Source organism: Tenrec ecaudatus, chromosome 13 (genome assembly GCF_050624435.1).
Source record: "Tenrec ecaudatus isolate mTenEca1 chromosome 13, mTenEca1.hap1, whole genome shotgun sequence".
In the NCBI taxonomy this organism is placed as follows: domain Eukaryota; kingdom Metazoa; phylum Chordata; class Mammalia; order Afrosoricida; family Tenrecidae; genus Tenrec; species Tenrec ecaudatus.
The window spans coordinates 106329122-106341336 of record NC_134542.1 but is presented as its reverse complement, the minus strand read 5'-3'; the positions used below and the strand labels follow the sequence as shown (position 1 = coordinate 106341336).

General features: G+C 41.3%; 1 protein-coding gene across 1 annotated transcript in view; it reads left to right on the top strand.

Annotated features, from left to right (window-relative positions):
• The window catches only part of PIEZO2 (piezo type mechanosensitive ion channel component 2), a 535104-nt gene that overhangs the window by 351778 nt on the left and 171111 nt on the right, over positions 1-12215 (top strand). Inside the window, exon 8 of the mRNA XM_075529992.1 lies at positions 6275-6437. Coding sequence (XP_075386107.1) covers positions 6275-6437 — 163 coding nt within the window. The remainder of the gene's footprint in view (positions 1-6274; positions 6438-12215) is intronic.

The window sequence follows — 12215 nt, the reverse complement described above, 5'->3', positions numbered from 1 at the left end:
TCTTATTTATTCAATGTCCAACTTTAATGTGTATATGAGACAATTGGAAATGCTGTGGTTTGAGTCAGTGACAACTTAGTCCTCAAAGTATCATCCTTACTTTTCAATACTCTGAAGATGTCTTGGACAACAGATTTACCCAATACAATGCATGACCTGTGGCTACTGATTTCATGCAAATCGGTTCTGCATCCAAGCAAGATGAAATCATTGACCACTTCGATTTTTCCTCCATTTATCCTGATGTCAACTATTGGTTCAGTTTTGAGGATTCTGGTCTTCTTTACATTGAGATGTAATTTATAATGAAGATGGCAGTACTTGGCCTTCATCAGCAGGACTTCAATACCTCCTCATGTTCAGCAAGCAAGATTGTGTCGTCTGCATCTCACAAGTTGTTAATAAGCCTTCCTCCAATCCTGATGCCACATTCTTCATACAATCCAGCTTTTCTGATTACTTGTTCAGCCAACAGATTGAATAATCATGGTGAGAGGATACAACCCTGAACCACGCCTTTCCTGACTCTAGCCCATGCAACAATATCCCCTTGTTCTGTTCTCACAACTGCCTCTGGATCCTTGTACAAGATCTGTGTAAGCAATATGAAGTTTTCTGTAATTCCTATTCTTCTCAAGGCGACCCATAGGGTTGTTTTTTTATGTTCCACACAGTCAAATGTGTTGGCATTGTCAGTAAAACACAAGTAAGCAACATTATCTGATTCTTTGTTTTTCAGCCAAGATCAGCAATGATATACTTGCTCCACAGCCTCTTCGGTATCTGGCTTGAACCTCTGGCTGTTTCCTGTCCATGTACTACTGCAACCATTGTTAGATGGTTTTAATTTTTAATTGCACATGATACTAATGATATTGTTCTATAATTTGAGCATGAGTTGCATCACCTTTCATTCTAATGGGTAAATATATGGATCAGTTCCAGTCGGTTGGGCAGTAGCGGTCTTCCAAATTTCACTGGTAATTGGGCTGTGGCAAAATCCACTGACAGTCACTCACCTGCCCCCTTCCATTGAGTTGATTCTGACCCACGGTGCTGTTGTCAGGTGAGATCCAGTTGGTTCTGATATATCCTGACCCTACGTGAGAAACAGATTGAAACGCGGCCCAGTCCTGTGCCCCTCTCACAATTGTACTCAGGTTTGAGCTCATTGTTATAGCTATTGTGTCAATCCACCTGGACAAAGGTCTTCCTTCTTTTTCATTGCTCCTCTGCTCTACCAAGCATGCTGTTCCTTTTCCCGGGACTGGTCTCCTGATCGCATGTCCAAGGTATGTGAGAGGAAGTCTCACCACCCTTGCCTCCGAGAAGAATTTGGCTGTACTTCTTCTAAGAGATATTTGGATTTTTTTCTTTTCTTTTCTTTTTTAATCATTTTATTGGGGGCTCATACAACTCTTATCACAATCCATCCATCCACCCATCCATTGTGTCAAGCACATTTGTACATATGTTGCCATCATCATTCTCAAAACATTTGCTTTCTACTTGAGCCCTTGGTATCAGCTCCTCATTTTACCCCTCCCTCCTCGTTTTCCCCCTCCCTCCCCCATGAACCCTTAGATTTGATTTTTCCTTTGGCAGTCCATACTGTACTACTTTCAATATTCTTCGCCAGCACTATAATCCAGACACATCAATTCTTCTTTGATCTTCTTTATTCAATTTCAAACATTCACATGCAAGTAAGGTGATTGAAAAACACATTAGCTTGGGTCACATGTACCTTAGTCCTTAAAATAACATCCTTGCTTTTCAACACTTTAAAGAAGTCTTGTGTAGCAAATTTACCCAGTACCAGGAGTGATCTGATCTCATGACTGCTGCTTTCATGAGAATTGATTCTGGATCTAAGAAAGATGAAATGTTTGACAACTTCAACCTTTTCTCTGCTTATCATGATGTTACCAATTGTTGGGGTTTTGAGGATTTTGGTTTTCTTTACATTGAGTTGAAATCTATACTGAAGGCTGCAATTCTTGATCTCTGTCAGCAAGAGCTTCAAGACCTTCTTTCTTTCAGCAAACAAGTTTGTGTCATCAGCATATCAAAAGTTATTAATAAGCCTTCCTTCAATTCTGATCCCAAATTCTTCCTCATATAACCAGCTTTCCTGATTATTTGCTCAACATACAGATTAAGAAATTAAAGTAAGAGGATACAACCATGATGTACACCATTCTTGAGTTTAAACCATCTGACCTTCTTGATCCATGTACAGCTTCTGTATGCGTACAGTTACAAGCACAGTGGATTTTTCTGGAATTCCCATTCTTTTCAAGGCTTTCCATAGTTTCTTATGGTCAGCAAAGTTGAATGCCATTGCATGGTCAATAAAACACAAATAAAGTGTCTAGGGTCTTAAAGGCTTGAAGGCAAACAAGCAGCCATCTAGCTCAGAAACAACAAAGCCCATAGAGAAGAAGCACACAGCCTAAGCGAATACAAGGTGTTGACCGGACCAGGTAGCATACACCAAAGACCAAAAACCATCATTGTGTTATCACCTTCCTCACATAAACGCTGAAGATGAATGTGTGCATAAGCAAGTGTGGTAAAGAAGGCTGATGGTGCCCGGCTATTGAGAGATATAGCGTCCGGGGACTTAAAGGCTTGAAACTAAACAAGCGGCCATCTAGCCCAGAAGCAACAAAGCCCACATGGAAGCAGCACACCAACATGTGTGATCATGAAGGGCAGAGGGGACCAGATTTCAGACAACAAAGGCAGAGGGGAAAAAAATCACATCACCGTGAATGAAGGGGAGTGCGTGATGAAGACCCAATGCCTATCTGTAGATAGCTGGACATCCCTTGCAGAGGGGGAGTGGGGAGGAGATGAGTTACTCAGGGTTCAGTATAGCAACAATGAAACTCAAAACTTTCCTCTAGTTCTTGAACGCTTCCTCCCCTCCCAATTATCATGACCCCAATTCTACCTTGCGGACCTGGTTATACCAGAGGATGTACAGCGGTGCACTAGGGGTCTGGAAACACAGGGAATCTAGGACGGATGAACCCCTCAGGACCAGCGGTGGGAGTGGCAACACTGGGAGGGAAGGGGGTGTAGAAAGGGAGAACCGATCTTGGGTATCTATGTGTAACCTCCTCTATGGGGGATGGGCAATGGGAAGGTGGGTGAGGGCAGTGTAAGATAAGATAAAATAATAATTTATAAACTATTAAGGGTTCAGGGGGAGGGGGGAGTGGGGAGGGAGGGGGGAGAGAAAAAAAAGGAAAATGAGCTGATTCCAGAAACCCAAGTGGAAGGCAAATTTTGAGAATGATGAGGGCAACGAATATATAAGGGTGCTTTACTCAATTGATGTATGTATGGATTGTGATAAGAGTTGGATGAGCCGCAATAAAAAGATTTATTAAATTAAAAAAACATGCAAGTAAAAATCTTTCTGGTAGTCTCTGCTTTCAGCCAAGATCATCTGAAATAAACAATGATATCCCTTGTTCCATGTCCTTTTTTGAATCTTGCCTAAATGTCTGGCAACTTCCTGTCATTGTACTGCTATAACTGTTTTTGGCTGATCTTCAGCAAACTTTTACTTGCATAATGATATTTTTTCTATGATTTCCATATTCTGTTTTGTCATCTTTCTTTGGAATGGGTACAAGTATGGATGTTTTCCAGTCAGTTGAACAGGGAACTGTCTTCCATATTTCTTGGCATGGCTGAGTGTGTGCATTCGGTGTATCAGCTTTTGGGGCATTTTGATTGGTATTCTATGAATGCCGTACTTTTGATCAATGCCTTTAGTGAACTTTAAACTTCTTTCTTCCATACCATTAATTCTTGATCACATACTACCTCTAGCTCATAGTAACCCTATATTTCCAAGACTGTGCATTTCTATTGGCGCAGATAGCCTCATCTTTCTCTAGATCAGCTGGTAGGTTGGCTCTGCAGACCTTGAAGGTAGATCCATGTTTATCCCACTGTTCCATTAGGGATCATTTAAACTTTAATGTATGAAAATAAGAAAAGCTACCCATCAAAAGATGATGGAGTACAATTAAATCATGATAAAATACTCTAGTTGTATCGGAAATGTGTGATATGACTTCACTGAAGGTTAATGCAGGAAAGTTGTTGAAGTAATGTTACAAATGAATGTTGTAAAACTCAAGACAAAAGAAACTGAACATACGAATTGTGTGATGGTTGGCGAAGTTATTTCCCCTAACAATTCTAAAAAAATTAAACACTGCTTAGTCCTGTGCCATTCTTAAACCTGTTGTTAGACTTAAGCTCACTGGTGCAGTCCCTGTCCTTGAGGATCTTTTAAGCTGATCAAGAACTAGTTAAGAACTTGTCTCTGTAGATAAGAAGTCCAAAGAGGTGAAATGAAGTCCCACGATCTTCTCTTCTAGGGGACATTCTGGTGGTACTTCCTTCAAGACAGATTTGCTTGTTCCGTCAGATTGATTGTTGCCATAGTCTGCAGCAGCACCATGTTCCAAATGCACCATTTCTACTCTAGACTGCCTTCTTCATTGCCCATTTTTCACATGCATACTAACTGAATGAAAATATGATTTTGTTCAGGTTCACCTTAGTATTTACACTGACACTTTTACCCATTAGCACTTTAAAACAGCCTTGTGCAGCAGTCTTGTAGAATGAAATATGCCCTTTACTTTCATACCTGATGCTTCCGTGAGTGTTGATTGTAGATCTGAGTAAAATGGCATACTTGGCAACTTCAATATTTTCTCCATTTATCATAATGTTTATTGTTCCAGTTGTGGAAATTGTGACTATGCAACATCCACTACTGTCCATCAAAGAAACACCCAGGCAGACCACTAGAGATTGACTCTCTCTGGGCTGGCTAGAGAGGGGTGGAGGTAACCCACTTTCCAATGTGTTCTACCTGAGTGTAAGAGTATCTACTTCGTTGGTTAAGAATCAGAAGAAACTCAGTGGGTCATAATCTATGTGGACACTGCAAATGAATTGTGGTTGTTTTTTTTTTACTCTCATCCATAGCCTCCTCCAAATGTGTGCCCTTAATGCAAGCTCTGAGACAACTACCTTCACACTTGGCATTCAGTAATGCCAGGCTTTACTAGGCCCGATTGGTCGTTAAAATGTAAATTTATAAATGATATGCAAAGATTTACTATTAACAAGATTTTGAACCAATGTAAAGATTGTCTAGCTAGCATTCTCATCAAACACACACACACACTATCTCTATTTGAGGGTGTATATATAATATATAATTTTACATATATAGTTATGTACTTTTACTTTAAAGATATAGCTAAAAATAATTGAAGAACAATTGAAACATATGAAATTTATGAATTAACCTAGTGTGGTAGTTACATAATCTGGTGTCAATTTGAGAGGATTATGAGTGAATGGGGTGGAGTCTAGTCTGTCAATTGGGTCATAGCCAACGAAGCGCCTGTGTGGGCATGGCCTTCTCCTGAGGATTCTGGGAACTCCCATATTCCTTCTTGGAAGCAGGAGACACTATCTCTCTTGGCTTACTTCCTGGGAGATGTTCCAGCTGACAAAATACATGGAACTATGCTAGTGTCCTGTGCTGGAGAAGCCAGATGGACCTACCCTGATAAAATGAGACCTCTGAAGCTGAAGAAGCTATGGGGAAACCGCTACCAGCACTGAGATGCTTACAACACCACTGGATCCAAAGACTTTCTACCCACTGGCCTGTGACTGTCCTACATTTAGTGTCATTGCATGTGTTCTATGAGTCTGAAGAGAACTTTATAGATTGGTATCAGACATATGGGCTAATATCGAGCTTATGGGCTTGGACTGGACTGGGTTGAGATGCTTTCTTAATGTACAGTTATCCTTTATTTTAAATAAAACTCTCTCTGATACAAATGTGAGTTTCTATGGATTTGTTTCTCCAGTCTACCCAGACTAACACACCTAGGAAGAACTTATGGATATGTAAAACAAAGATGTGTTTTGTTTTGAAGTCTATGTTGGGAGTAGTAGCCCTGATGGCATAGTGACTCCGTGTTGCGCTGCTAGCCTTGAGGTCAGTAGTTCAAAATCAGCAGCAGCTCCACACAAGAAAGACAAGGCTTTCTATTCCCTTAAAGAGTTACAGTCTTGGAAACCTACAGAGACAGCTCTACCCTGTCCTGTAAGGCCACTATGAGTTGGAGTCATCTTGGTGGCTGTGAGTTTTTATGTTTGAAGTATACTAGAAATTATGGTAGCATTTTTATCTCTTTTCTTTGTTCTATAACAGGTTATTTGGTATCAAATCGGTCATTCAGACAAATTGCTCCAGTACTTGGAAGATCATAGTCAACCCGGAGCTGGCCTGGTACCATTATGCCAACCCCATCCTTCTCTTGGTAATGTACTACACTCTTGCCACACTCATCCGCATCTGGCTGCAAGAGCCGCTGGTAAGAATGTATCTGGTGTCATGAATCTAGCCTAGAATCTGATAAAAATAAATATGGTGTCCTGAATCTAGCCTAGTCAATGATTCATTTCTATTAATTGTCAGTGACAAGCTGACTATTCAATACTAGAGTCAAATGTAACACGTTTCTGTTTCATTAGGTGAATACAATGCTATCAGAATTACGATCGCTACTATTAAGATTTAAGAATTAAGATTGCTACTAATTAGATACTGTCTCTGAGGGTTGCTAAAACTGGTGGATGATTCAGAGAATGGAAACTCATTTTTTGGAACACATACTAAGTGCCAGGCAGAATGCTAGGCTGTTACATTAGATAGGGTTCTCTAGAGAAACAAAACCAGGACACTTATAATTTTATATATATTTATAGAGATAGAAAACACAAGAAATAAATAGCTAATTATAGAGCAGTACAAATGGCTCAGTGCAACTCCTTCCATAAGACAGCTAATACACTGGCAGTCCTTCAAGTCTTGAAGGCCATTGGGTGCAAGTCAAGGAAGCAGACAGCTGAGTCCTCTGTAGAGCAATTCAGGCTAGCCAGCCACAGGTAGCAAACAGCAAGGCAACTCACCAACAGTCAGCCAGATGACATCTGTCCAAGGAAGTAATGGGAGAACGACAGACAGCACACCTGGTGCTGGTCTATTTCCACTCTGGCAGGGCAGCCACAGAGATGGAGACTGCGCTGAGTTCCCTGCTGTGTGGTCCCGCTGTTGGGCTGTAAGGGGTCTGGGAGAGCCTGTCACCATAGCTAAAAACAGAGATGGGAGAACTTCGAGGTTTATTCCTACAAGTGCTTGCAGAAGGAAAGCAGACAGATTACTCCTCTGAGCTGTTTCAGAAGCCAGTCCTGACCCTACATTAGTAGACAAGAAACAGCTTTTACAGTGATTGAAGGAGATTCACAGATTTTTACAATGTCATAGATGCACTTGATACTCTAAGAATGCAGATTCTACAATGATCATTAGGAAATGATCCATACCTACATTTCTCCAGGGGCCGTTAGATCATCATCCCCTGAAGCGTCATGCGTGCCCTTATTTATCTGAGTTGGATTTATCCTTGTAAGAGTCTTCCAAGTTGGAATATCTCTGCTGATTAAGCTGTAAAGGAAATTTTACTCAAAGGAAAGGGACTGTTACATTTTGGATTTTAAACAAACTAAATCTTAAATGATGTTATAGTTCTAGCACTGCTTTTCCCTATATCAATGCCTCCTCCATCACCAACGAGAACAGAGTTCTAGTAGGCCTAAGAAGGGCCAACAACCCATCCTTCTGAGTACCATTCTTGTGTGTCATTTCTCTTTTTGACGTACAGATTGAAATTGCAGAATTAATTATTTTTTAAAGCTCATTTTATTGGGGGCTCATATAACTCTTAACACAGTGCGTACATATGTCAATGGTATAAAGCACAATTATACATCTGTTGCCCTCATCATTCTCAAAACATTTGCTTTCCCTTGGGCTCTTGGAATCAGCTCCTCGTTTTTCTTTTTTCCCCTTCCCTTGCTGCTCCCTTATGAACCCTTGATAATTTATAAGTTATTATTTTATCATATCTTACACTGCCCAACGTCTCCTTTCATCCACTTTTCTGTTGTCCTGCCCCCGGGGAGGAGGTTATATGTAGATCCTTGTAATCAGTTCCCCCTTTCTATCCCCACTTCCCTCCTCTCAGTATCACCCCTCTGATCTAACCAGGTTTGTAAGGTAAAATTGGGATCATGATAGTGGGGGGAGAGTAAGCATTTAAGAATTAGAAGAAAGTTTTGTGTTTCATCAATGCTACACTGCACCCTGATTGACTCATCTCTTCCCCACTATCCCTCTGCAAGGGATGTCCAGTTGTCTACAGGTGGGTATTGGGTCCTCATCCTGCACTCCCCCTAATTCACAAGGATATGATTTTTTTGTTCTTTGGTGCTTGATACCTGGTCCCTTCAATCTCTCATAATCACACAGGCTGGTGTGCTTCTTCCATGTGGGCTTTGTTGCTTCTGGGCTAGATGGCCATTTGTTTACCTTCAAGTCTTTAAGACCCCAGATGCTATATCTTTCGATAGCTGGGCACCATCAACCTTCTTCACCACATTTACTTATGCATGCATTTGTCTTTAGTGTTTATGTGGGGAAGGTGAGCACACAATGACTGTTTTTGTTCTTTGGTTTCTGCTACCTGATCCCTTCAACACCTCGTGATCACAGAGGCTGGTATGCTTCTTCCATGTGGACTTAGTTGCTTCTGAGCTAGATGGCTGCTTGTTTACCTTCAAGCCTTTAAGACCTCAGACGCTATATCTTTTGATAGCCGGGCACCATCAGCTTTCTTCACCACATTTGCTTATGTACTCATTTTGTCTTCATCGGTCGTGTCAGGAAGGTGGGTATGATGGAATGACCGTTTAGTTGAGCAAAGTGTTCTTGTATTGAGGGAGTACATGAGTGGAGGCTCAATGTCCATCAGAAATTGCAGGATTTTTTTTTAAAGCTTTTTAGGGTCCTAAAGATTCTGATAATCTTTCATTATATTTTTCTATCAAATTAGGGTATGCCAGCAAAAACTTTTTCAAAATTATGTTCTCGTCCCCCACAAACATGCATATAAATGTGTATATGTATATATTAACTCATATATGTGCATAAGAAATTAAAGTATATCTGGAAAGTTATTTTTGAACAGTGTCATACAAATCATGGAAATTACTTTTAAGTACTCAAAAGTTCCCTGGTTTTTAGCTTTCTGATATGTCATGTAGCCTCTCAAACAATGCAGTAGCATGTATATATGTTACTGGAATTAGGCTCTTGTCTTTGCCAAGAGAAAGATTTACTCTGGCTAAACATACAGGCTATCCTGGAGAAGTTCCTAGGAGGGTGTAGCTGCTTAACTCATACTGACAACATGTCATCTTTCTGACCTGTGCACATACGCCTGTCTTTTAAAGGTTTCCAACAGCCAAGACTCTCAGAACTTCAGTCCAAACATACTCTGTGCCCAGTAGATGGCATCTGGTAACAAGACATTCTAGTCCCCGGGGCAAAAGGAAGTCCACAAGCTAACTTATAGATTTCCTTAAGAGAGGGCCTATACAGGGGAGCATTTCTTGCCTTTGACTCTGGTCCAGCTCTCTACTTTCACTCCCCTCCCTCTTCTCTAATTCCACAAATACTTATTTGTACAAAATCTCTCAAGTCTCTCCTCCAGTGGCGGCTTTCTTCTTATATGGGACATAAGAATCATCTGTGTATATGCGGAGAGCTCTTTCTTAATCGCTCCTCATTAAGGGGAGCAGGCTCTTACAAGTGAAGAGATGCTTGAGCTGGGCTGTAAGGCATTCACAGGCATCGGCCTGTTGGTGGTCTTTAGCCTTTACTTTGGGCACGTGCAGTATAAATATGTGGGCTTGAGGGACTAGGTCCTTCTTCTACTAACACCTTCAACTCTGCAGCCTGGCTCTCCTGAGGATCCACTGAGTCTTTTATTTTGGAAAATCCTGCAGCAGCCACACTAGAAATGGAACTAGGAGAAATTCTCAAAGTTGTAATGAAGAGTCCACAAAAAAGAGGGGTAGGAACCAAATTGACACTCCATCAATGATGTATGCTCCCAAACAATAACAGATTAACAGGACAAATCACTAAAGGTTCCCCCACATGCACAGCACCCTGAAAGATTCTTAGTTTTAAGTCTTCTGATAAGTATGGCCAGGAAGGGGTTTGTTAGTCTAGCAGGCCAGAATGAAGGGACAAAGCATGGTACCTCTTTTTCCTACATGTCCTAGTTCTGAGGACACTTTTAGGGAATGTTTTCCATGTGCTCACACACATTTCACCATAGCTATATGACATAGCCCCTATATGTCTCTGTAAGCATGCAACTTCCCCTGCTTTCCTAGGATTTGGCCTGATTTTGTTTGTAGTTCAGTGGTTAGGAAAATGTGTGTAGAGTACTCCAGATGGTATTCTGACTCAATCAAGCACAGGATGGAGACAGAACTCAGTTTGCGGGCTTCAGGTTTCTGCAGAACCCCCACTCACTGCCCTCAAGTCAATGTCAACTCACAGTGGCCCTACATGGGACAGGGCACAACTGCCTCTGAGATTCTCTGAGATCATAACTGTTTACAAGAGTAGAGAGCCCTATCTTTCTCCCTCGGAGAGGCTGGTAGTTTCAAACTGCCATCCTTGCAGATTGCAGCCCAACATGTAATCGCTATGCCACCGAGTCTCCATTTCAATGTAATAGTGGCTTCTCATGTCTGACACTATTGCATCTCCTCCTCTTGCTTAGAGGTTGAAGTCCCCACACGGATAAGTAACCTGGGCTTAGCTGAACTCCCAAGATGGCAATCAAGGCAGTCTCTTTAAACTCATGGTGCAGTTTTTCTACCACCTAGTCCCTTCACCAGTGTTTAGTTGTGAGCGAAGTCTACATGAAACACTGACAGTGCTGATCAGAATGTAGGTTCATCACTTGATCCGAGCCCCTTTTTCCTCTACTGCACGTGAGGCAACAGTGAAAACTAATACTATGAGTGTAATGGTGCGTTAAATCATTACAGTCCCTGTAAAACTGGCCTAGCTTATGTGCCTATTACTGATGTAGCAACTCAAGTAAGTCTGGTGCCTGTCAGGGGGGGATTGCATGTGGCCATGTAGTCTCTTGTCTAATTTTGTGTCCATCCTGTGTTAATTATCTGTGTAGAGAAATGAGTGTTAGCTAAACAGCCTTCCTCTTGATGGGACAAAAAAAAAAAACAAGTCCAAAGTTGCTAATATCCAGGGATAATTTGGCCAAGAATTTAAGGAGCAGTGTCCCACTCCCATCTCCTCAGTAACTTCTGCTTTTTGTCCCATGATGTCTGATAAGCTTCCCAAAGAATGCTCCGATTCAGCTATTCCCACTAACTAGGAATTATAGTTTTAAAAAAATGATTAGCCCCAACCTGAGTATTAGACTAAGCAGTTTCCTTCTGACTCTCATTCTACAGCATACAGTGTTTTGACCTCAGTCTTCCAATATTTGCTTATTTCTTTACATTGAATAAGGGATGTTGGTGGTATAGTGGTTATGAGTTAGGCTACAATTCACATGGTTGGCAGTTCGAAACCACCAGCAGCTCCATAGGAGAAAGACTGGGCTTTCTACTCCCATTAATAATTACAGTCTCAGAAACCCACAGTGGGCCATTGGTGCCATCATCATTGACTAGAGGACAGTGAATTTGGAGTGTTTGTGTGTTCGTTTTTGTGTTTTTTACTTTGAATATCCAAAGGTAAGACAGAATTCTCAAATATACTCTGAAGATATTCAACAAGAGATTGTCATATGTAAGGTTGAGGTCAGTAGAAGTGGTATCATTTAAACTGGTGTCACTCAACCCACCACACCAGAAGACATACTCATAAGGGACACGTGAAACTCAGCTGGAGGAATCAGAGGATATAGAAGAATGTGCATGTGACAGCCAGGTTCCATTAGGGAATTGCTACAGATAAACTTGTAAACTCCACAGCTTGTGCAGTTCTACATTGGGGGGATTATCCCAACATCCATTATTGTCAACATGAAGTGAGGGTGACAGATTATGGGCTGAGGATTCAACCAGTTTCTCATAGCCTCCTCCATAGCCCGCACTGGTACCCCATGGAAAGGCTGGTCCATGGCTACCAGATATTGCTTTCCCTACAAAACAAATAAAGATGGTTTGCGTAACTGGGTGTCACATAATAACCTTAATTG